This window comes from Vulpes vulpes, chromosome 3 (assembly GCF_048418805.1).
Source record: "Vulpes vulpes isolate BD-2025 chromosome 3, VulVul3, whole genome shotgun sequence".
NCBI lineage: Eukaryota > Metazoa > Chordata > Mammalia > Carnivora > Canidae > Vulpes > Vulpes vulpes.
In genome coordinates, this window is record NC_132782.1 from 146,987,771 (window position 1) to 147,014,150 (window position 26,380).

At 34.3% G+C, this 26,380-nt stretch overlaps 2 protein-coding genes across 6 annotated transcripts in view; one reads left to right on the plus strand and one right to left on the minus strand.

Annotated features, from left to right (window-relative positions):
• Positions 1–1,360: 1,360 nt before the first annotated feature.
• On the minus strand, positions 1,361–8,782 carry FPGT (fucose-1-phosphate guanylyltransferase). Its single transcript, XM_026018066.2, has 4 exons — positions 8,631–8,782; positions 7,068–7,235; positions 5,811–5,903; positions 1,361–3,996 (listed from the first exon to the last, which is right to left on the minus strand). The coding sequence occupies exons 1-4, from the start codon at positions 8,710–8,712 to the stop codon at positions 2,540–2,542; spliced, it is 1,800 nt and encodes a 599-aa protein (XP_025873851.2). The 5' UTR covers positions 8,713–8,782; the 3' UTR covers positions 1,361–2,539.
• A 58-nt stretch (positions 8,783–8,840) lies between these two features.
• LRRIQ3 (leucine rich repeats and IQ motif containing 3) overlaps positions 8,841–26,380 on the plus strand; it is a 176,485-nt gene continuing 158,945 nt past the window's right edge. For 2 of the 5 annotated variants that reach the window (XM_026018081.2, XM_072754874.1), the window contains exon 1: positions 8,841–8,967. The gene's annotated coding sequence lies outside the window, so the exon portion shown is untranslated. The remainder of the gene's footprint in view (positions 8,968–26,380) is intronic. The other 3 variants (XM_072754873.1, XM_026018080.2, XM_026018079.2) reach the window with 2 other exon arrangements.

The following is a 26,380-nucleotide window of genomic DNA, read 5'->3' on the forward strand; positions in this document are numbered from 1 at the left end:
TTTCTAGTTTCTCAAGTCCAAAGGACATCACAGTGTATGTAAATGGGATCCCTGATTTTGTGTAGTAAAACAGTTATTAGCTATCTGTGACAGTCCTACATCCATTCTGGAACAGGCATTTTTATCATCACAAGTTATGGGAATTAATTCTGGATTAATACTAACAAATTTTTGTGATTTTCAGCATATCTTTTGGATATTGGAAGCTTTACTTCAACTTCATATACACTGATGCTTTATTTTTGTTTTGCTTAGTTTGTAGAAAAAAATAACTGAAGTTGATTCCAAATGTTGGATATTTTCCCCCCATGCCCTCCTTGATCTTTTTTTTTAACATTTTTTTTAATTTTTAAATTTATTTATGATAGTCACACACAGAGAGAGAGAGAGAGAGAGAGAGAGAGAGAGAGAGAGAGAGGCAGAGGAAGAAGCAGGCTCCATACACCGGGAGCCCGACGTGGGATTCGATCTCGGGTCTCCAAGATCGCACCCTGGGCCAAAGGCAGGTGCCAAACTGCTGCGCCACCCAGGGATCCCCCTCCTTGATCTTTTTGTTCATTATTAACTCCATTAAGTTTATGGACTATATTTAGTTATAAATAACAGCCATCCTTTATAAACCTTGAGAGTATATGAAATTTAAAGCTTGTGATTTTGTAAAATAAAAAGTCAAGAGGAAATGCTCAACTTTTTTACTTTTGTATGCATGAGACTATTAATTTGGTCGAGTTAGGTATCCTGTTCATGGAACATGTGTGGTACTACACCCCAAGTGATGCATCTGAAAGCAGGACAAAATGCCAAATTCTTTAGAATAGATAACATTCCAAAGCAACCAGAATCCATACGTTGTGCAGAATTATGATTAAAATAGTGACCACCAATCTGTCAGAAACCTCCCATTGACTTTGAATAGAACCCACCTATCTTCCACAGATGTGATTATACTGAGGCAAAAATACCACTGAATTTTATGAAATAGTAAATCATCAAATCAAAACTTATAGGACAGATATCTGATGTTGAGTTTTGAGTAAATCCAGACAGCAATGTGGTGGTGGCACTCTAAGGACATCCAGCTTTACCAATACAAAGGTTTTGGACAGAAGATGGTACTGAGTGGGAGCAGTGGATATCAACAACTCCTGAACTGAAAAGTGTTTCAGAAAAGTTTGATCCTGAATGAAAGAAAGCATTGTGTCGTATTTCATTGTAGTGTTTTCTTTCTAGTGGAACATAAAGTACAGGTAATTCTTAATAATTGATGGCATTTAGGTGAAATACAGTATTAAATATTTAACCAATAACACACATAACATCTTCTGAAAGCTCGGCAAGCAAATCAGTCAATGCTAAACAATAGCTATCACATATTTTTATTTTTTCCTTGGAAAGAACCTTAAAAGGAAAAAACAACGAAACAAAACACATAAATAGCCTCATTGAAGTTTGTAGACAAGCCACTTCTGGTTTACCAATTATTTTTATATTGATGTTAATGTATACATAAAGACATTTCACATGCATGCATACAGAAAAATAGTAATATATAACTTGAGATTTCAGCAAATTTTTATTTTCTTGAGGCTGTTTACCATCTTTAAATTTTCTCATTTTCTCTTCTTCTGGCTCCTTCCTGCTGCCTATCTTTGGTCAATTATTGCTTCTCAGTACCATCACCAAGGACAAAAAAAAAAAAAAAAATGAAATAGAGAGTAAAATCAGTACATCTAGTAATGTAAGTCTATTAAAGGGATTAATAAAAAGGATCTAAGTAATGTCAAAATGAATTTATAGGATTATCAATGAATCCCAATTATTTCTACAATCTTCCCCACACAGATATTTGAGTTTTGTGTATGCTTTTGTATGGACGGAACTTTAGGGGAAAATTTTAAGATACAGAAACATATGTTCAAGTTTATATGGTAAAATAATACATATATACTTTTAGCTTCATTTTGGTAATAAATGGGATACATTTTTACCTTCAATTTCAGAGCTATTTGTAATTATTTATTAATTAGATAATCACAATATTTTAAGCATTGATTTCATCTGAATTTGTGAGTGACTGATTTCTTTCCAAAAAAAGTATTCCCACAGTATTCTTACAGTGCTGAAGACCTTGTAGCATGCCATTTTTATTAGTTCATCAGAATGGGACTACTGTGCTCAGATACTTAGAACTGTACTGAAACCAAAGCCCCAACATAAGATGGAAAAATTCTAAAGGTATGTTTAGAAAATTATTTAAAATTACTATAGTACCATATGAGCACAATGCTCTACAAATCCATCTTTAATAAAAAGGAAAATTAAAATAGTGTTAAATATCAAAAAGTCCCTTTTCTGAATTTACATAGCTTTGAAATGACCTTTCATTACAAAAGGATTACTTGTATTTATGTGTTAATATTATGCTACAGCAATTATGTTAATATTAATTTTCATTAATTCACTTCAGTGAAACAAACAAAAGTCTACAGAAAACTCTATTTACAATCTTGCTCGATCAAGAAAGGCAAGTATATGATATTTAAGATGTCTTTACATCCAACTGTTTTCTATTTAAAGTAATTTCTTGAAAAATTTGCTCCCTATAAGTTATCATGTCTTCTACATCTTTGTAGACAAGCATTTCTTCAATGGACAACAGTTGATAGTTATTCAGGCTGAATGCTGACTTGTTCTGTATACCATTCAACATTTTTAGGGATGTTGTAACTGAATCACTCAAAGAAGAACACACTGGGAAAATACGAGCATTCCACAAACTCAGACATGTCTTGTTCCCAGAGAACAGTTCCTCTGTAACTTTCAGATTCCAAATATCCAAGCATGACAGGAAAGAGACTCCAGAGAACTGAAGTAATTTTATATCTGACAAGATTTTAACGTTCTTTTTCAAGTTGTCTTGCACTCCAAATGCCATAGTTGAATACTTTAAGTATCCATTCATCTTCAAGCTTAAGGAACACACAAAAGAATATGCAGGCAGGACAGCTGTTGTTATGATAGAACAACCACTAATAATGCAGTTTTCCCCAACCGAAACATCAGGCCCCAGTCTGGAATATTCCACAACTGAGCCAGTTGCCACAGAGCATCCTGAATCCAGTATACTTTGAATGACACAGGATGTGTTACCATGGCATTTTGGTATTCCAGAAAAGATGCTAAACGCTATGGACTGTAAGCCAAGCTCTGACTTTAAATTGCTATCTGAAGTAAAATGAAACAAATATTCTTCAGTTGTTCCAATGTGATAAAATTTGGAATTATTAAGAACAACAACATTTAATGAGGTTCCTTTAAGAAGATGAAATATTCTCTGCCTAATGTCTACCAACTCTGCATCTTCTTTAGTGACATTTGATGTATTTCTGGTGTATTCCACGGTTGCTCCAGGTCCCAAAGCCTGCAGAAAGTCTCCATAGGCATCTATTTCACACTTCAATGTGCCTATTTCCTCATAAAAAGCGAGTAACTTTTTTGCTGATTTATGATCCATATAAAACAAGCTGTCCGTGTAGACATACTCAGAGTCTAATTTAAGAGAAGGAGTGTCACCCTTAGCAAATTCTTGTTGAGAAAAATTGCCAGGTCTGTACACAGCATCAAATTGATGCATCTTTTCTATGCTGGGCTTATGAAGGAAACGATGGCAACACTTGTATTCAAGGTCTCTGTATTCTAAAGCACTAAAAGGTTCTAAGACAAATACTCCATGTGTCGTACCAACAGTCAAACTGGAAGGATGAGCTAAAGCAGTAAAGCCAGGTTTGTCAAATCTAATAAACTCACATTCTCCAATGCTATAAAGTTCAATATCATCTGCACAGGTAACCAGAATCCCAGGATTCATGTGTGAGGGGAAATCAATGTACATGGCTAGTTTTAATTCTAACATCTGATAAATGGGGTTACCAAAAGGTAATGCAGTGAAAATTTTGCCCAGAGCACTTGCATTTGGAAGGCGTTGGCTGTAACCACCTATATAAAATTAAACAAAATAACAGTTTTAAAATGTTTACAAGACTGTAAGATTTTAAAAACCCAGGGGCATCAGTTACAACTAAAAATATCTCTGAAGATATTTAATATATATATAATACATTACCGTAACTCAGGAAAGAATAGTAAATTCTAGGTTACAAATTCAAAGAGCAATTCTGTAGTGAATTGATATAATGCAATGTTACATCAGAAAGAATTCCATTATATTTTAGAGGCTGTGAATTGTTTTGAATAAATTGTACACCTCGTAAAAAGGACCATAGGCTAAAACATGATCTTATACCTATATTTTAAACAATAAATTGAAATCGCAACAATGTTTAAACTCTTACATTAAGAATCCACCTCATAGAGGGGGAAAAAAGTCACAAAAACCTAACATACCAATTCCAAAATATAATTATTAAAGAGTAATTTCCAGATGCAATGTCTTTCCTCAAAGTATTACATACACTCAGAGGAAGTAAAGGTGCATTTACTTAAAAGCATTTTAAAACTTATTTTTAATTTAAACAAGGTTTTCCCTCTATGATGAGTTTTACAACTTTTCAATTCCTTGAAAAGCATGTTCTCTTAACTACATTAAAAAGCTTACATCATTTTTATGTAACTGGTTATAGTGAGAAGCAGCATTACATAGAAGAAAGGGTCAAAAAAAAAAAACAGGTTCAAACTCTGGTTCACCACTTTTTAGTTGTTTATTTTTGGATTTACTTCATATCAGCAAGTGTAGAATAATACTTGCTTTATCATGTTTTATGTAAAGCACCTGGCACACAGTATGTTGTTCAACAAATGAGAGTTAATACTTCCTGCTTTTCTCCTTTTCCAAAGACTAGCCAACTTAATTTAGCATTCTAAGAATTACCTCTTTCTAACTATTTACTAACTTTTTACTAATTTGGTAATAAATACTGGTTCTGGAATAAACCTATAAAGTAAAATTTTGTTTCTATTTTTTAGAGTTAGTCTTAAAATTATAACTTGGATGCTTTTTTGATATCATCTTTACAAAAAATCATTGTTCTGTATATAAATCACAAGGAATAACAAGTGCCTTGAAAGCCATGTAGATGAGTAGTTCTGAAATACCTGTCCCTGGACTGGTACCAGTCCATAACAATGCTTTCATCAGCTCCCAGTACATACAGCAAAGTAACGGAGATTTTCAGATAACCAAAATTTTCATACAACTAAGTTTATTGAATTTAAAAAAAAAACTCTTTTATTCTGAGATTCTTTCCTACTTTTCTGTTTTAAAGTGTCTTCTTTTGTGTGTAATTTTCACTCTTAAAAACTTTCTTGTTCTCTTCATGTTTTGTCATGACCCTTTCTTTTGTTTTTAAACTCCTTTAAGGATTTAGACTTTCATCACCAATAATCACATGAAAAAAATGCATGATCGAGGGTTTTGGCAAAAATCTGATAATCACATCGCTAAGCCAGCCTCTCCCCTACAACCATAATCCCTTTTAAAGCATTATCAAGAAATGTTAATATTTTGATGAGTTCTATCTTAGGAAAATAATTTTCTACATACATACTAAAAATAATATCCCAGAAAAGTTGATCATGTATGTGATCTATAATTTTAAAGATACATTTGTGAAAAAAAATCATGCTGCTTACAACTTTAAAATATCAAGAAAAACATGAAATGTTTTCAAAGCAGAATAACTTTAAAGAAAAAAATTAAAATAGGAGAGGATCGTATTTGCAAAGGTAGAAAAAAGTCCCTAAGATATCAAAGGTAAAATGTAAATTAGTGAAAAGAAAATGTATAACTTTACCAGAATGAATTAATAGGATGACAAAGGAATTCCATTTATCTCCATATAGCTTTTCCAAACATCGAAGAGCACAAAGTGTGGATCCTCCATTTCCTTAAAAATTAAAGTTAAAAAACACAATTAATAGAAACCTACTGAAAATTTGTAATTATGGTAAAATTAGGTGTTTTAACTTTGAAGATATGGCCTTTGGCTACAATTAACTAGGCAGAGAGCAAAGGTACGGGCAAAAGTATCAAATTAAATACACATTTCACAGCAGTTAAATAAATATTTGGCAATGAAACCCAGAGATCAGCACTTGATAATAAATGATGAACATTATTATCTCTGAAAATAGTAATAAGAATAAAGAAGAAATGATAAATTAGGCAATATGCAACACAAGAAGACCTTAAGTATACACATGTGGAATTACAAACTGAAAAACCCATTAAAATAATTCTCTTACATGACAAAACCAAATATTCAAGTTAAACATCCTTTCTAAAGTTTCTTAGAACCTGATGTTTTAAAAAACATCTTAAACTATACTTAGTAGTTACCTTGGGCAAGTTATTTAACTCTCTGTGCTTCAGATTCTCATCTATAGGTTAGGAATCATAAAAGTATTGACTGCACCATTATGAGGATTGAAACACTGGCTAATTAGTACAACGCCAATGTTAGATATAGGTACCCTGTATGGTAGGAAGGGGCTTCAGCTTTAAGTCTCACATAGAAAATGGCCCCCAGAAAAATAGCATGTATTTTTATTTGCAGTGGAAAGTCAAAGGCAAAGTTGACTTAAACTGGGTTTTTAAAGTTAGTATCTATGATACTTAGGCCATTAGGCTGTGCTCTTTTGCTTTCTGCATTGTGGCTCCAAGAGACCAAGTATATGTATGTATTTTTTCCCCCTGATTTGCAATCTTCATCTTCAAATTTCTGAACTCTGGAGTTGGGAGGGAACTTATGACTCTGCCGATAAAGTCCAAATGAATATTCACCGTCTAAGTAAATTTATTGGAATTAATTAAATTCTCTTTTAAATAACATTCTGCAACTTTTTCATGGTAAGTCAAATGTGTAAGAACAGTTGCTATGCCTTTTATCTTTCTCAAAAAATAGTAAATTTATTACATTAAATTTTTAAAGTATGGAAAGACTATAGGTAGAAAGATACAGAGCTCATAAACTGTGAGCCATAGGAAAGCTTTTCTTCAGTGATCATTACGCCCAGAACCTACAATTTAAATCTGACCATATAGAGAGTACCTATTTTGGCTCCAGCAGGATCAACAAAAACATGGTATTGAACTCCAAGGGGTAACTCCTTTCTTCTCAGCTTTTCTGATAGCTGTTGCTTATAAGCAAGTTCCTGCTTTTCGTCAGCTGCTGTTATTGCAACGATGTCCCAGAATTCTCCAGGTGCCACAGGTTTGCCTGTATGGAAATAGCAAGGACCTCCGCATCAGAAATCTCCAGCTGTTACAGATTTACCTGTTTGGAAAGAAACAAAGATTATCTTCCTAAATCTGTCGTCTTCTACTTCGAATTAGAGAATAATCAGTGGCTAGGTAGTCTAATTCAAACCAGTTCTATTGAAGATTGTTCACAAATCTTGCAATTTTTTTTTCTCTTCGATATTACTGGCTCCTTTGATGGTTTCTAGTTCATTTATTTAAATATTCTGAAAGTTGTTATGTTTCTTAAGTACTTGGACCAGATGATGACTTAGAGAGGGTCTCACAATCAGTAGTAGAGAAGGTCAAAGCTCCATTTTTTTCAATTCCAAACCCAGAAATCATCTACCAATTTATTTTATTAAGTAATTTTGCCTTGCTAAAATCCACCTCCATTCAACCCAACGATCCATTCCTACGGGTGTTGCTCTTTATAAATTTAGGTACTTTGTTTTTTTACTACCTTAAGGGGAGCCATGCAAGTTTACAAAGGCTTTGAAGTATGACCTAAAATTCTGGATAACAGAAAAGCTCCCAACTCCCTGATGAACACACTAAAAAAAAAAAAAAAAAAAAAAAAAAAAAAAAAAAAAAAAAAAGATTTTAAAATTTATTTTATTTTTTTCTGAATTTTTGATAGACAGTTGGAAGCTCTTATTGCTAAACAAGATGAATAAGGATTCTTATTAGTCAACAAACAGGATTTATCAGCCAAAATCTAACAGTCCTGAACATTTTACTGTCTTTCAAGTATTATTTCCTGTATTTCTAAGGTAGTACTTTCATCAAAAGCACAACTGATTTTATCAGACAGCTCTACAAGGAATGACAAATGGCACAGACTTTAATTTTTTTATCTTTATTTTTTTGCTACAAACTTCCTCTTACGAGTTCTAAGCCATAGTTCCTCCATGTGTTTTGCTTTTTGCCCAGTCTGCACTCACAGCAGGGAACGAACCGGTAAAGCAGGTATGGGGGCTGGCTGGAAAGGGCTAAAATCGGGTAAATCATGGTCAAAACGTTACTTTAGCTCACTTTAGATTTACTTAAAATAACTGTTAGTGAGCCAACCCATTGCGTAAGTCGCATTAATTGCACCGCCCGTTCGATGTACAGTTTCCTTCTGATTTTGACATCTAACGTTAGTAGGAATAAAGTCAAAGAAACAAAGTACCAACATAACCTATAGGAAGGACAGAATTAAAAAAAAACAACAACAACAACAACAAAAAAAAACAACACAAAAGAGGACGAGCTGCTCTGGGTGCGCCCTGAACCCCAGAGCGCGCAGCACCCCGGAAGCGGCCGCGCACATCCTCCCGGGGCGCGGCACCCGCTCCTCCGCCGGGCATCCGTGGGGCGCCCCGTCCGCTACCTCGCAGCTCGGAAAACCTCCGCAACCTCCGCTGGGCGGCTTCCCGCAGAGCCGCGCCGGCCCCCGCACCCGCAGCGGCCATAGCGACACCCCGCCGGGCCCGGGCGGCCGCCGAGCCTCCACCGACGCCGCGCAGCGCGCATGCGCCCCCGGCTCCGGGTCGCCTCGGCCCCGCCCCCTTACGTGCGTCCCGCACGTGACCACGTCCCCGAGCGACTCCGGCGTCGTTTCCCCGGCAACGGCGTCGGCAGCCGATGGCCGCCTAGGGATTTGCCCGACGGGGCGGGGTCTGGGCCGCCTGTTCCCATCTCGTCAGGTTTGCAGCCCCGCTGACCCGGTGAGTGGCTCTTGTTGGGCGACGGAATTGCCCGAAGCCACCGCGGAGCGGACGACCCCACGGCCCAGCCCCCGGCTTCCCCTGGAAGGTGGCTGCGTCCTTGCGGATGCGCGGCCCGCGGAGGCCTGAGGCCCCTGAATCCCCCCCGCCCCGGGGCGTCACCCGAAGACCTGGGCCCCCAGCCCGCGTCCGGATGCACAGTCCGCACACTCGAGATGTAGCTTGCAGCTCCCGTGCCCCGCCCGCCCTCAGCTTTGAGTTCAATTCGTAGGGTTTTGTGAGTTGTATGTGATGCACCTGCGACCGGTCCCTCGGTCCCTAGGTCCCTAGGCGTCTGCGGTATTTGGTGTGTTTCCTGGCCTTTTCCGGAGACGCAGACTGACCAGGAACTTTAGGTGACCTTAACTGGGCATAAGCCTTGTTAGATGTGGTTCTGGTAGAGTCTACAGGGACCTGTATTGGGTGGGTGTCTGTGAGTAGGAGTCGCACCATCTACTCATCTTACATGTAAGAAAGTTACCGACCAGGTGATGACTTAGTGCCCAGGTTTGGGATGAGTCGCCTCATCTATTAATCTTACATGTAAGAAAGTTGTGGACCAGGTGATGACTTAGCGCCCAGGTTTGGGATGAGTCGCAGCATCTACTCATCTTACATGTAAGAAAGTTGTGGACCAGGATGATGACTTAGCGCCCAGGTTTGGGATGAGTCGCACCATCTACTCATCTTTACATGTAAGAAAGTTACCGACCAGGTGATGACTTAGCGCCCAGGTTTGGGATGAGTCGCTCCATCTACTCATCTTTACATGTAAGAAAGTTGTGGACCAGGTGACGACTTAGTGCCCAAGTTTGGGATGAGTCGCACCATCTACTCATCTTACATGTAAGAAAGTTGTGGACCAGCTGATGACTTAGTGAGGGTCTCACAATCAGTAGTAGAGAAGGTCAAAGCTCCATTTTTTTTCAATCCCAAACCCAGAAATCATCTACCAATTTATTTTAGAAATCTGGTCTTCATGAAACTTCATCAGTAGCATAGACAGGCATTCAGAGCTCTACAAGTTCTTGCCATGAACTTAACTTGCCATCAACTTAGGGTCCTGCCCCCACCAGAGCCTTGGGTTTGCGTTTAATTCTGTATTTGAACAGGAATGATTGGAGTGAAAAGGGAGATTATTCTTCCATAGTTTTATGCTTTAACAGTTTTTTGTTATTGTTAGTAAAAACAAAACATTAAGAACATTTAGAAAACACAGAAGTCTTGAGTGAGGTGAGAGGGAGCGAAAGGGAGTGAGCGATACAGATCCAGATCTGAGAAGTGATGAAGACTCACAGAAAGGTTTTTTTTTTTTTTCTTTTTTTTTTCTCACTGAGTGAAACAAAGTTTTGCAGATTTTTGGTGCCCCTTGCTCATGTCTGAAAAGGTCAGTCCAGGGCAGCCCGGTGGCTCAGTGGTTTAGCGCTGCCTTCAGTCCAGGGCCTAATCCTGGAGACCGGGGATCGAGTCCTGCTTTTTCCATAATGTCATATAGTTGGAATTTTATATCCTATAGCCTTTTCAGATTGGTCTCTTTCACTTGGTAATATGCATTTAACGTACACCATGTCTTTTCATGGCTTGATAACCAATTTCTTTTTAATGCTGAGTAATAGTCCATTGTCTAGATGTGCCACACTTTATCTATTCACCTGCTGAAGGACATCTTGGTTGCTCCAAAATTTTGGCAATTATGATGAAAGTTGTCGTGAACATCCATGTGCAGATTCTTCTGTGGAAATAAGTATTCAACTCCTTTGGATAAACGCCAAGGAGTGCAATTACTGGATCTTATGATAAGAGTGTGTTTTGTTTTATAAGATATAGCCAAACCATCTTCCAAGCTTGCTGTACTATATTGCATTCCCACCAGCAATGAATGACAATTTCTGTGGCTCCACATCCTTGCCCGCAGTTGGTGGTGTCAGTGTTCAAGATTTCAGTCATTCTAATAGGAATGTAATGATATCTCGTTTTAATATGACATCTGAATATCTTCTTTGGTGAAATCTTAATTAAGGTCTTTGGCCCATTTTAAGTGTTTTAAGTGTTTTTTGTATATTGTTGGATAAAAGTTATTTATTTAAACTTATTTATCAGATCTTTCTTTTGTACATACTGTCTCCCAGTCTGTGGCTTGCTTTCTCATTCATATGACATTACCTTTTGCAAATTATATGTCTTTAATTTTAATGAAGTATAGGTTATAAAATATTTCTGTCATGGGTTATGATTTTTTATTATACCGAAGGTCATCTAGATTTTCTTCAAGGTTATCTTCTAGAAGTTTTATTTATAGTTTTCTATTTTAGATTGGGGTCATAGATCCACTTTGAATGAATTTTTCTGAAGGTGTAAAATCTGTGTCTAGATTCTTTTTTTTTTTTTTTTTTTGCATATGGATGCCCAGTTCTTTCAGCACCATTTGTTGAAAGTCTATCTTAGCTCCATTGTATTGTCTTTGCTTCTTTGTCAGAGATTTTGAGTATATTTGTCTATTTCTGGACTCTGTTCTGTTCCATTGGTCTATATTTCTGATATTTTGACAGTACTATGCTGTCTTGACAATTATAGATTTATAGTAAGTCTTAAGGTCGGTGGTGTCATTTCTCCAACTTTGTTCTTCAATAGTGTGTTAGATATTATGGGTTTTTGCCTTTTTAAAATAAACTTTAAAATTATTTTTAATTAAAATTAGTTTGTTGATACTGAGATTTTGCATGGAATTGCATTAAATTTATAGATCAAGCTGAGAAGAACTGGTATCTCAAAACTGAGTTTTCCTGTTCAGGCTATCAATGCACATGGAGTCTCTCTCCATTTATTTAGTTCTTTGATTTTATTTATCAGCAAAATGGAACAGCAGTTTTCTGTTTCCTCCTATTTTGTTACATATATATCTAAATATTTCATTTTTGGGGTGGTAATATAAACAGCATTGTGTTTTAACTTGTTCATTACTGGTATGTTGGAGACTGATTGGCTTTTGTGTATGGACCTTATATCTGCAACCTGTTAAAATTTCTTATTTGCTCCAGGGTTTGGTGGGATTTTTATTTGTTTTCTGTTTTGTTTTGTTTATTCTTTTGGATTTTTTTCTTTCCAAATAAAGATTTTGGATTTTTTTCCTTCCAAATTATCTTCTAAATAAAGATTTTATTTATTTATTTGAGAGAGAGAGAGCACGTGCATGAGCATGAGTGGAAGAGAGGGGTAAAGGGAGAAGGAGAAGCAGACTCCTCACTGAGCAGGGAGCCCGATGCTGGGCTCAAGGCTAGGACTGATTCTGAGATCATGACCTGAGCTGAAGGCAGATGCTTAATAAACTGAGGCACCTTGGCACCCCCTTTTGAATTTTCTGCATAGATGATCATGTCATTTGTGAACACACACACCGTTTTGTTCCCTTCTTCCCAATCTGTATATTTTTTAATTTCCCTGATCTGTCTTACTGAATTAGCTAAGGCTTTCAGCACGATGTTAAAAAGCAGTGATGAATTGGGACATCCTTGCCTTGGACCTGATCTTAGCAGGGAAGCTTCTAATTTCTTACCATGAAGTATGATGTTAGCTGCAGAATTTTTATAGATATTTTTATCAAGTTTTGGAAGTTCTCTATCCCTGAGAAATTTTTTCATGAAAAGGGTTGGATTTGATCAAATTATTTTTCTGTATCTATTGAAATGATCATATTTTTATGTTTTTCCCTGTTAATGTGATTGATTACATGAATTGAATGTTTAACAGACTTGCATACCTGAGAAAAATCCCACTTAGTAGATTATTTTTATACATTGTTGGATTCAATTTACTAAAATTTTTTTCAAGATTTTTGCATCTGTTTTCAGGAGAAATATTGATCTGTTGTTTTCTATTCTTGTAATGTCTTCGGCAGTAGCATTAGGATAATGCTGGCCTCATAGAATGAGTTAGGTTTTGCTTCTGTCCTCTGAAAGGGATTTTAGAGAATTGGTATAATTTCTTCCTTAAATTTGGTAGCATTCCTCAGTGAACTTATATGGGTCTGATGCTTTCTGTTTTGAAAGACTATTAATTATTGATTCAATATATTTCATACATATCTGCCTACTTAGATTGTCTATTTGTTCTTGTGTGCACTTGGCAGATTGTGTCTTTCAAGTAATTGGTCCATTTTATCTAGGATATCCAATTTTTGTGCATGGAACTATTCCTAGTAATTCTTTATTATACTTCCAATGTCCATGGAGTCTGTAGTAGTGTCCTCTCTTTAATTTCTGATATTAATAATTTGTGTTCACTTTCAGTTTTTCTTTGCCTGGTTTATCAATGTTGATTTTTCCAGAAAACCTGATTTGGCTTTTTGGATTTTCTCTATTGATTTTCTGTTTTCAATTTCATTGATTTCTCCTGTAATTTTTATTATTTCTTGACTTCTGCTTACTTTGGATTTGACTTGCTCTTTTTTTTTTTTTTTCTAGTTTCCTAAGGTGGAGTTTAGATTATTGCTTTTGGATTTTTCTTCTTTTGTGATATATGCATTTATGGTAAATTTCCCTATAAGTACTGCTTTTGCTACATCCCATGAATTTTGATAAGTTGTATTTTTATTTTCATTTGATTTAAAATATTTTCAAATTTCTCTTGAGATCTTCTTTGGCCCATGTGTTATTTAGAAATGCATTGTTTAATCTCTATATATTTGGGGATTTTTTCAGCCATCTTTCTGTTATTGTTGTGTAGTTTAATTCCATTGTGATCTGGGGAAGACATTGTATAATTTCTATTCTTTTAAATTTGTTAATTTTTTTTAGGCCCAGAGTGTGGCCTATCTTGGTAAATGTTTATGTGGGCTTTTAATGAATATACATTCAATTGTTGTTGGATGAATTAGTCTGTAGATGTCAATTATATCCAGTTGATTGATGGTGTTGTTGTGTCTAACTATGTTCTTACTGATTTTCTGTCTGCTAGATCTATTCATTTCTGATAGTGGGGTTGAAGTTGCCAACTGTGATAGTGGATTCATCTGTTTCTTGCAATTCTATCAGTTTTACTTCACTTTTGTTAGGTTCATAAACTTTATCAGTTGGTATGTCTTTTTAGAAAAATGACCCCATTATTATTATGTGATGCCATTCTTTATCCTGATAACTTCCCTAGCTTTGAAGATTGCTCTGTTTAAAGTTACTGTAGTTACTCCTGCTTTCTTTTATTGATGTCTGCACGATATATCTTTATCACTTTATGTCTTTACCTTTAAAGTGGGTTTCTTGTGGACAGCATATACTTTTTTAAAAAATATTTTATTTATTATTCATGAGAGACACATACACACACACACACAGAGAGAGAGAGAGAGAGAGAGAGAGAAAGAGAGAGGGAGGAAGGCACAGACAAGGCAGAGGGAGAAGCAGGCTCCATGCAGGGAGCCTGATGTGGGACTCGATCCTGGGACTCCAGGATCATGCCCTGAGCCAATGGCAGGCACTAAACCACTGAGCCATCCAGGGATCCTCTTGTTTTGTTTTTTAATCTCATCTGATAATCTCTTTAACTTGGTTCATTGGACCTTTGACATTCATAATGATTATTGACATATTTAGACTAATATTTGCAATATCCATTGTTGTTTTCTATTTGTTGCCATTACTCTTTGTTTTTAACATCTGTCTTTCACTCTTTTTATGGCTTTTGTGGTTTTAAACGAGCATTGTATATGATTCCATTTTCTCTCCTTTCATGCCATATTGGTTATAGTTCTTATTTTACCATTTTCAGTGGTTGCCCTGAACTTTGCAATCCATATTATTAACTAATTCAGTTCTATTTTCAAATAACATTGCCCCTTCCCAGGTAGTGTAAGTACCTTATAATTAGAAAATGACCCTAATATTCCTTTTCTCTAAAGAACTTCTTTTAACATTTCTTGTAAGATAGGTCTACTGGCAGTAGAGTTCCTCAATGTTTGTTTGTCTATGAAAGTTTTTGTTTCTCCTTCATTTTAAAAGATAATTTCACAGGGTACAGAATTGTAGGTTGTTTTTTTTTTCCTTAATACTTTAAATATTTTACTTCATTCTTTATTGCCCACATGATTTCTTAAGAGGTGTTGATTTCTATACAGATATTTTTCTAGATTTTTTTTATTAGCTTTTATTGTTTTATATCCATCTTCTGGCTCATCACCCTTTATAGAGTTTTCATGCTTATAGTTTTACAGTCTACAAGCAAGGAATAAAATAAAAGTTGAAAACTGGTGTTTTCACAAAAGCTTTTTTAAATTTTTTAAACAGAAATCTACAGCCCTCTTAATTTTAGAAAGCAAATACATTTAAAGGGCATAAAATAAGTTGTATTGATTATAAGCGCATCTTTGATTCATTTTTCCAGATGACTTTTTATGTCATTGGACACATGTGTAATATACCACAAAAATGCAATGTTTTAAGGAATCAATGTTCTTTATATAAACTTGCAAACCAACTAGATTCCATTTTCATTTGTCAGGAGATATTAAATTCTAGCTATTCTTCTATAACTCCTCTCCTTAATTTTTAAAGTGCATTTTGCATGTGATGTAAAATCATGGCAAGTCCTCATCAAAACAGTATTGACTCGATGAATTGTTTGGCCAAATAAAAAGTATTCATTAAAAAAATAATTGCTATGTTTATGATGGGCCTAAATATACTGCAGACATTCTAAACTACAAGTAGTTTACAACCACAACAGATATAAAATATTGCTAGTTCTATTTCTAACAGTTAGATTTTTGAAAAAAAATAAACCTTTATTTTCCCCCCTCTTTTCATTATTTTATTTGCAGAATTTAGTAAATTTTATTGTAATTCTGGAGTCTAATGTCCAGAATTCAACTTATAATAATGTTATAACTACTGCTTAAAAAATAAGTTACTGTAACATAGATCACCAAACTAATATTATGTTTTAATACACTCTTTACTTAAAATAGTAATGCATTTGTATACCTGTCATCTAAAATTCCAGTGACTGAGTGTGATGCCCAGAGGTCATTGACACAGCAAAACATTTTTTTTGAAAATTTCTTTAAAATATTTATTAAAATTTTCTTTAAAATATTTATCCATTTGAAAAGGAAATAAACATACAGAATAAAGCATTTTCAGCTTTCAATATTTAATTTAGATATTCATTTATTATAACCTCATATAGTTATTTTTCAATGTTTATTGCCAATTTTTTAAATGAAAAAGGAATAAAGAGACAAATGATGTACATTTTATAAAGACATAGTTTTTACAGCGTGATTAAAACTGTATTATAATTTTTAAATTAGTACTTTAGTCGATATAAACTAGGTTTACTGACAATGGTACTGATTTCTTTTTAACTACAGGACTTCTTTGAAACTGTAATTGGAGTCCTGATGCTTTCCATAATATGTTGCTATACTTAAATTTGCCTCTTGAGCATTATATTAATTGAACTTGATGTTACACACATTTATATGTGCATTTTACAAAGTAATTGTGAAATTATCAAAAATATAAAAGGAACACATGTGCCTGGATTCCTCTTTAATTGTCATATTTAAAATTGGTAGTACTTCATACACAGGCTTTTAAGTAGGTATAAGAGGAGTTCTCAATTGCAGTGGTTTTCAGCTTCCCTTGGTGGGCAGTATAATCATCTGGGTCCATAGATGCAGAGATAAGATTCAAGAGGTAGACTAATGGGGCCTGAGAATTTCTGTTATTTTAGTTATACTGATGTGCAATAAAGAATAAGAAATAAAATTAAATGTTCCATGAGAATCCTCACTTCTTCAAACTGATTGGGCTATGTGACAGACTATTTAATTGAATAGTTTGAATAACTGAAAAATGCCTTATACTCAATATAGAATGCTGGTTCTTAAAAAATGGAAATAGGACTACATTTAATCTTATAATTTACTAATTTCATATTCTTTTCTTTGAATAGCATAACTTGATCTCATACAATAATGTTCTATTCTAGAATTTCGTTTATATAAAGGTTGTTTATATGTTGGCAAATAAATACTATCAATAGAGATGAATAATGATGCAGTAGAAAACACAAATATAAATGATCCTGTATTTAAGATGATTTTAGAATTCATATTACCAACTAAAAAATTAGTTGAGAATGGCTTAAAAATTAAACTGTATAAAACAAAGATCAGTTAATAGGTACCAAAAATATGTTTACAAGCACTTGGGGTGACATTCAGTATTTAAGCATTTCATTAACTTTGAATGACTGGCAGATAATGAAGAAATATCTTTGTAGGAACCACAGTATTTGGAGACACTTTTTTCCTGAGTTAAGATATGGAAAACAAGTAAAAAGTTGGTTGTTTTTCATTGTGCAAGACCCTTCAGGGGACCCTGGGTGGATCAGTGTTGAGCTTCTCCCTTTGGCTTAGGTCATGATCTCAGGGTCCTGGGATCCAGTGCTGCGTTAGGCTGCTTCTCCCTCTGCATATGTCTCTGCCCCTCTCCGTGTCTCTCGTGAATAAATAGATAAAATCTAAAAAAAAAAAAAAAGAAAAAGACCCTTCATATGATCTGGTTAAAGTTAACATTTCTAGAATTTCTAGATATTTATAGAGACATATGGGATGAAATAATGACAAAATACTCCTATCCTCAAATATTTGAGAATATAATCAAGGATTATAATAATTTTTCATAGATATGTTTACTGAAAATATATTACTGATTTTTCTTATGCTTAATTTGGATTTAATTTGCTCCTCTTTAGTTTCCTAAGGTGGAAACTGAAATGATTGATTTTAGATCTTCTTTTCTAATATGTAAATTCAATGCTATAAATTACTCTCTAAACACTGCATTTATTGCATCCCACAAATTTTGATAAGGGGTATTTTCATTTACTTCAAAATATTTAAAAAATTATCTTTGAGCCATATGTTGCTTAGAAATACATTGTTTAATCTCAATGTATTTTGATATTTTCCAGCTGTCTTTATTTTATTGATATCTAGTTTAATTCCACTATGTTCTGAGACAGATACATGCTTTCTGTTCTTTTAAATTTGTTGAGGTTTGTTTTGTGGCCCAGATTATGTTCTATCTATGGCTTAATTAATTAATTAATTTCAGTGTACAGGTCTTTTACTCATTGCTAAATTTATTCTTAGGTATTTTATTCTTTTTGATGTAACTGTAAATAGCATTGTATTCTTAAATTCTCTTTCTGATAGTTGATTATTGGTGTATAGGATCACAAAGATTTTGGTTGGTTTTGTTTCTTTCAGTTATACTGAATTCCTTTATTTAATGTGTTTTTTAGTGGAGTCTTTAAGGTTTTCTATGTACAATATGTTGTCTACAAATAGTGACAGTTTTACTTCCTCCTTTCCAACTTGGATGCTTTTTATTTCTTTTTGTTTCCTAATTGCTCTCTGGACTTCTAATACTATGTTGAATAAAAATGGTGAGAGTGGGCATCCTTGTCTTGTCTTGTTCCTGATCATAAAGGAAAAGCTTTTAGCTGTTACTGTTGTGTATGATGTTATCTGTGGGTTTGTCATACATGGCCTTTATTGTGTTCCACCCATACCCTTTGTTGAATTACTCATCATAAATGGATGTTGAATTTTGTCAAGTGCTGAATTTTGTCTCTGAAGCTGTCAAGATGATCATATGGTTTTTATCCTTCATTTTGTTAATGTGGTGTATCATCACATGTATCCAATTGTGCATGCTGATCTATCCTTTCAACCCAGGCATAAATCCCACTGCATTAGGGTGTGTGATCCTTTTAATGCATTGTTGAGCTTGGTTTGCAAATACCTTGTTGAGGATTTTTGCGTCTACATTCATCAGGAATTCTGGCTCATGACTCTCTCTCTCTTTTTTTCCGTAGGGTCCTCTAGTTTTGGTACCAAGATAATGCTGAGCACATAAAATGTGTTTGGAAATGTTTTCTCCTCTCCTTTTTTAGAAGAATATGAGATGACTTGGTATTAACTGTTTGAATGTTTGGTAGAATTAACCTCCATCACTTTATTTTAATTATTATATGTCTGTACATTTAAAGTATGATTCCCAGATAACATATAGTTGATGTGATTTTTTGATCTACTCTAACTTTGACCCATGATATCTTTATGTTAGTGCTTTGATCATTGATGTTTAAATAAATTATTTCTGTAGTTGGATTAATAGTTACTATATTTGTTACTGTTTTCTATTTGTTGCTCTTGCTTTTGTTCCAATTTTAGCCTTCAACTCTTTTCAGCCTTTTTGGCTTAATTGAGCACTGTATATGATTTCGTTTTCTATCTTACCTCAGCATAACTTATTTTTTTAATTTTTTTTATTTTTTTATTAGTTGCCTTTGAGTTTGCAATAACAAGTACATTCTCAGATAACATATACTACTTCACATTGGTCTGAAAACCTTTTAATAACATGATATTTCTATTTCTTCCCTCCTATTCTTGCATCATTGCTGCCATTCATTTTATTTATACATATGCATACATACATATAATATATATACATAGATAATAAAATACATCTTGCTATTAGTATTTGAGCAAATTTTTACCTGTTCCCCACTGCTCTTCCTTTCTTTATGTAGATCTGAGTTTCTGAAGTATATTATTTTCTTTCTCTCTAACAAACTGATTTTGACATTTCTTGCAAATCAATTCTATTGGTAACAAATTCCCTCAATTTTTGTTTGTCTGAGAGTCTTTATTTTTCATCTGCTTTCAAAAGACAATTTCACAGGGCATAGATTCTTATATTAATGAGTTATTTTTTTTTTTTTTGACAGTAAATATTTCACTCTATCCTCTCTGTGCTTGCATGGTTTCTTAGGAGAAGTTGGATATAATTCTGATTTTTGCTCCTCTATGGATAAGGTATCTCCCTCCCCATTGGTGTTTTGTTTATTTGTTTTGTTTTTATTTTGTTTTTGCCTTAACCCTGTTTGGTGTTTTCTGAGCTTCTTATATTGGTGGGTTGGTGTCTGACATTAATTTGCATAAATTCTCCCATCATTACTATTTCGAATATTTATTCTTTTTTAAAATATCACTTTCTTCTCATTCTGGTATTCCTATTATGTATATGTTACACTTTTTGTAGTTGTTTCACAGTTCTGGAATATCCTGTTCAGCTTTTTTCAGTGTTTTTTTTTTTTTTCTCTTTGATTTTTGGTTTTGAAATTGCTATTGACATGTTCCCAAGCTCAAAGATTGTTTCCTTTAGGCATATCCAGTCAACTAAAGAGGCCATCAAAGATATTAATCACTTCTGTTACAATGATTTGGATCTCTAACATTTCTTTTGATTATTTTTAAAATTTGTTATCTTTTTACACTGTCTCTTCTTGTTTGTTGTCTGTTTTTTCCTTTAGAGTCCTTAGCATATTAGATATAGTTGTTTTAAAATCTCAGTCTGATCTTTCCAACATTCCTGCAGTATCTGAATCTGGTTCTTATGCTTGCTGTATGTTGTCTTTTAGTATGCCTTGTAATTTTTTTATTGAAAGCCAGACATCATTTACTGGTGAAAAGAATCCTGGTAAAATATTGTGTGCTGTGGTGGTAGGTGTGAATAGGTCTCAGTCTTTTAGTTAGGCTGTGCTTCCTAGGCTGTGAATTTCACAAATGCTTCTCAGCCTTCCTATACCTTAGGGGGGGACGAGATGGCTACAGTGGGCTGGAATTGTGCACTTCCTTTCCCCCAAATGGAAGGCTTGACAGAGATGTAGTTTGACATTTCCCTACTTGCATGTTAGTTAGGCTCTGGCAAGACCTCAGTTGTTTATTGTGTGTTAAATATTTTCTCTTGAGGGCAGGTCTTGTTAAGAAGAACAGGGTTGGTCTGGTATATTTCAGAATTATTCCTTTCCTCTCTCCTTGTCAGAAGCCTGAGCAAATTTTTCTCTAATACTCACTCCAAGGACTTGGTAGAGCTCCTGGATGTTAGTCTCACAAAAGGATGAGGGCTGGAGTTTCTAAATCTGAGTTGTCACCACCTAGCCTCTAGTTGCTTGTCAGTCATTGTTTCCTGCCCTGGCACTGGTTCCTACAGAAGTTTCTTGAGTTGTGTTCTGCTGGTGAGTTTCTATTCCAGTCACTTATGAATCTTTGAATCCACCTGTGTCTCTGATTTTTAATTCAGTGATTTTCATTGTAACTGCACTTTTCTGATGAATCTAAGAATTGCTGATTTTTCATTTTGTTTATCTTTTTATTTTCTAGACTGTTATGACAACTTCTAAGCTCCTTATATGCTGGACCAGAAACCAGAAGTGCCCTAATTACTTTTTGAAGACCACGTTCTATGTTGAGTTGTTAATTGAGCCAGATTTATTTTAGTGACACTTATTTATAGTGCTAGTTATGTGCCAGACACTATCTAAAGTCTCTATGCCAACTCGTTTCGTCTTCATAACAATTCTATCCATTTAGTACTATTGTGATCCTGATTTTATAGGTGAGGAAATTGAGGCATATAACTTGGATAAATAACAAACTGAGGGTGTATAACTTGTCTGAGGTCACCAAGCTCAGAGAAACTTATATTTGTTTCTTGTTTTTCTAACTTTATAAGCTTAAAAATAAGTTCAAAAATAACAATAGCTTCCTTTAACCAATAGAATGTGGTTGGGGTAGAGCTGTGCCAGTTGGGTTTACCCTTCAGAAGGCCCGACAGGGTCTACTTTTGTACTTTTTTGGTCCTGAGACAACCATGGAGAAAGTCTTGCTACCCTACTATGGAGACACACAAATAGACATGTGAAATAATAACATAGCAAAGGCTGGTGTAGGTGGAGAGAACCTGGGACAGTATGGTGAGAGAGACCATACATCCTAGCACACTAGCTGAACCTACCCTCTAGTGTTCTTGCTAATGTATCACACATGTATATAGCCGTCTTGGAGGTGTCAGTTCAGATGAGCCCTACAAGACTGAATCTCTAATATCACTTGGAAAAAAACTACCTGGTTGAATCAAGTCAACCTACAGATCCTGAGATATAAAAAATGGTAGTTTTAAACCAATAGATTTTGGGATACATGGTTATTTATGCAGAACAAAAATTTGGATATTGGTTGTAGAGAATTCAAAGGGAAAGATTTCAAAATTAAGAACAGATCAAATCTAAATCAGAGATACTTTGCCATTTGTACTTAAAAGTCTTTTTTCAAGATTTATTGAGATATAACTGACATATAATATAGTGTAAACTTCATGTGTACATTATGATGATTTGATACACATGTATATTGCAGAATGATAATCATGATAAGCTTAGTTAATACATATGTCACTTTATTTATTTATTTATTTATTTATTTATTTATTTAGTGATGGGAATATTTAGGATATACTCCTCTCTTAGCAACTTTCAAGTATTCAATATACAATATAGTATTTAACTATAGTTACCATGTTGTATGTTCTATCGCTATATATATTAGTTGTTGACTTACCATTTATGGCCTTTGTTATGTTGAATTGTAATCCTTTTATACACCCTTTGTTTAGAGTTTTCATCATGTAAGAATTTGATTTATCAAGTGCTTTTTCTACATCTGTTGAGATAATCTTATAATTTTTGTCTTTGTTCCATCAATAAGATATATTGCACTAATTGATTTGCGTTGTTGAATCATTCTTGCTTTCCAGTGATAAATTCCAATTGATCATGGGTATAATTTTTTTTAATGCTGGGTTTTGAATTTGATTTCCAAGAATTTTGTTCAGGACTTTGGCATGTATATTCATTAGGGATATTGGCTTGTAATTTTCTTTTCTTTAGTACCCTTGTCTTGCTTTGGTATCAGGGTAATGATGATTTTGTAAAGTGAATTGGGAAGTGTTTTCTCCTGTTCACCCTTTTGGAAGAGTTTGAGAAGGATTGGCACTCATTCTTTAAATGTTTGACAGATTTTGCCAATTCAGCCCTCCACGGCTGAACTTTTCTTTGTTGAGAGGTTTTTGATTTTGATTCATTCCCTTACTGGAGTTAGTCTGTGCAGATGTCCTATTTCTTCATGAATAAGTCTTAGTAGATTTTATGTTTCTAGGAATTATCCATTTCTCCTAGATTGTTCACTTTGTTTGTTGTATAATTATTCATAGTATTCTCATGATTCTTTATGTTTATTTGATATCAGTTACAGTGTCTTCTCTTTTATTTTGACTTTATTTGAGTCTTCTCAGTTTTTTTTTTTTTTTTTTTTTGTTGTTGTTGTTATTGTTAGGTCTAGCAAAGCTGGCCAATTTTGTTTATTCTTTCAAAACCCAACCCTTAGTTTTGTTAATCTTTTCATGTTTTATTTCATTTATTTCTGTTCTGATCTTTTTTATTTCCTTACTTCGGCTAACTTGGGTATAATTTGTTGTTTTTTCTTTAATTCTTAGAGGTAAGAAGTTAGCTTTTTTATTTGAGGTATTTTTTTAATGTATGCATTTATCACCATAAAATTCCCTATTAGAATTACTTTTACTGCATTCTGTAAGTGTTGTTATGTTGTGTTTCTATTTTCCATCGTTTCTAATTTTTTTTTTTTAGGTTTTGCTTTGATTTCTGAGGTCAAAAGACACCTGGATGACTCAGCAGTTGAGTGTCTGCCTTAGGCTCAGGGTATGATCCCAGGGTCTGGGGATTGAGTCTCATATCAGGTTCCCTGTGAGGAGGAGCCTGCTTCTCCCTCTGCCTGTTTCTGCCTCCTCTCTCTCTCTCTCTGTCTGTCTCTCTCTCTCTGTGTGTGTCTCTCATGAATGAATAAATAAAATCTTAAAAAACATTTTTCTGAGATTGATAAAGGAAAGAGAAAAAATTCTACTTTTGAATAATACCAGTGGTAGATTATTGACATTATGTTCAAGTGACATGTGAATTCTATTAATGCAGAAAAGTTTAAAATAAAAACATTTCATTGTGATAAGTTTATGGACAATCACTATACTTAGTAACAATATTTAGAATTCCTAAAAATAAATGCTAGGAAGATTATAACTTCTATAAGAAATAAAGAAAGCACAAAAGAAACTATTAGAGAGAATAATCTGTGTGAACAATGGATGTTTAAAATAATAGTTTATCTCTATGTATCTTTGTTTATAGATATACATACACACACATGTACCAGTGCATGGAAAAAGATGTAAAGTCACCTTCAGCTTTATGTGAAGAAAAGGGATCTCTCTGCTCTTCCAAGTTGATGTATTTTGTTTATCCAGAGATTTTGCTATGAGTTATAATCTAAAAAAAACTTTACCTTTAGTTAATAAGAATGCATTAAGATTGGATCATTGGGCAGCCTGGGTGGCTAGCGGTGTAGCGCTGCCTTCAGTCTGGGGCGTGATTCCAGAGATCGGGGATCGAGTCCCATGTCGGCTCCCTGCATGGAGCCTGCTTCTCCCTCTCCCTGTGTCTCTGCACTCCCCCCCCCCGTGTGTCTCTATGAATAAATAAATAAATAAATCTTTTTAAAAATGAAAAACAATTGGATCATTAATTGTAACCAATATACAACACTAATACAAGATACTAATAGAGGGGACTGACAATGAGGGTGTATATGTGATCTCTGTGTACCTAAAACAGCTCTAAAAAATAAAGTCTATTTAATACTTTTTTTTAAAAAAAATCATTTGGCTAAAAAACGAAAGGAAAAATTAGTTTGGTATATTATCCTCACTTTGCAGATTTCTTACAGAGTTGCTATTGGCTCAAAAATTGGATTCTATAGCTGAAACTGTTGAGCACCCCATTGTCTTGAAACGTCCTGATTTATGCCTGAGATATGGTCTCTCATAAATCCCTGTTATAAACTGGAGTTTGCCTGTTTTAGGTCAAAATTTAAAAAATGGGTTTTTGAAAGGAGAGTCTGAGGAAAGACTGAGAATTTTTTCTAAATAGGGAGTCCAAATGATGGGATATATTTTGTACATTGCCTTTCATTTGAGAACCTATGGAGCTTGATAAGTTTGTAAAGATTCATTCATATCTGTTTATTTTATATCAGGGTCTTTATATTTGGAGGACTGTTATACTTGTGGCTTAGGCTAGTGTTGCTCAAGGTGCCCATGACTTGCCCAGGTGCATGTTCAATTACAGATTCCTTGGCTCTCAGCCCAGAGATATGTAGATATGATATGGGGCCTAGGAATCTGCTTTCTGTTTAATTCCTTAGGTGGTACTTAAGACTTTGAGCTTTACAGTTCATGGCCTTGGCTAGGATATAAGAAGTAGCTAATCTCTTGAAAGAGTGTGAGGTTTTATCTGGGTTTCCACATTTATTTTCATTTGGATTATGCTAACCTAGTTTATTTCCACATGGGAAAGATTCTTCCAATAGGGAAGGTAGTTAATCTTACTAAATGCTCTCAGGCCACTTGAGTTCAAATATTCTCTTCTAAACTATCACTGGTGACTGTTTTGTGAAAGCTAAAATAACCCACAGTAAGGGAAATTTCAAATATATAAGAAATACTATGTAAAATTATATTAAAAAGCTTTGACCCAGATTTTACATGGACTTAAATTAGTCAGATTTTAAAACTGTTAGGATTCTAGATCTTAGTTACCTAGTTGAATTTAACATGGAAATAAATAATGTGATTGCAAATTGTATCTTTAAGAAGCTTATAACAGTTGAAACCCTATATTGCCTCTTTAGCTACATTTTTCAGCCTCTCACACAAAGGTTAGCACTATCCTGACTTGCAAGTTTATCATTCGATGCATTTCTTTATTTAGCAGAATATTTTAACCAAAATTATTATGCAAAGTATAGTAAGGTGTGATTTTCTTGTTTCAGTTTTCTTGCCTAGAAGTGATGATTTTCTCTCAACTGTTTCACCATGTTCCATGTTCTCTAAGTTCTAGGAAAAAGGAAATTTTTTTTTACCCTTTTACTGATAAGTTGATTTGTAAAGGCAGTGATAACGTTTTTGGTTTCTAGTTACATAAATTTCCTACTTTTAAAATGTTTTGAATTAGAAGGTTTTATGGGAACTATTTTTTCCTGAAGTTTTTAAATTTGAATATAGTTGATACACAATGTTACATTAGTTTCAGTTATACAACGCAGTGATTTGACAATTTTATGCATTATGCTGTGTTCACCACATATGTAGCTACCATCTGTCCCATTACATCACTATTATAATATCATTGACTCTATTCTTTATGCAGTGCCTCTTATTCCTGTGACTTATTCATTCTGTAACTGGAGGCCTGTGTCTCCCTCTCCCTTCACCCATTTTGCCTAACTCCCTTTTGTCTGACAACTGTCAGTTCATGCTCTCTACGTATAGTCTGATTCTGATTTTTGATTCTTTTTTTATGTTTTTTTTTTTAAATATTTTATTTATTCATGAGAGGC

What these genes read in the sequence shown, in the direction of transcription:
- FPGT (XM_026018066.2), bottom strand. Translation starts at nt 8,712, where the DNA reads ATGGCCGCTGCGGGTGCGGGGGCCGGCGCGGCTCTGCGGGAAGCCGCC. An exon ending in TCCTGCTGGAGCCAAAATAG is followed by an intron (nt 5,904 to 7,067) that starts GTACTCTCTATA and finishes TTAATTTTTAAG; the next exon opens with GAAATGGAGGATCCACACTT. An exon ending in CATCCTATTAATTCATTCTG is followed by an intron (nt 3,997 to 5,810) that starts GTAAAGTTATAC and finishes AATTTTATATAG; the next exon opens with GTGGTTACAGCCAACGCCTT.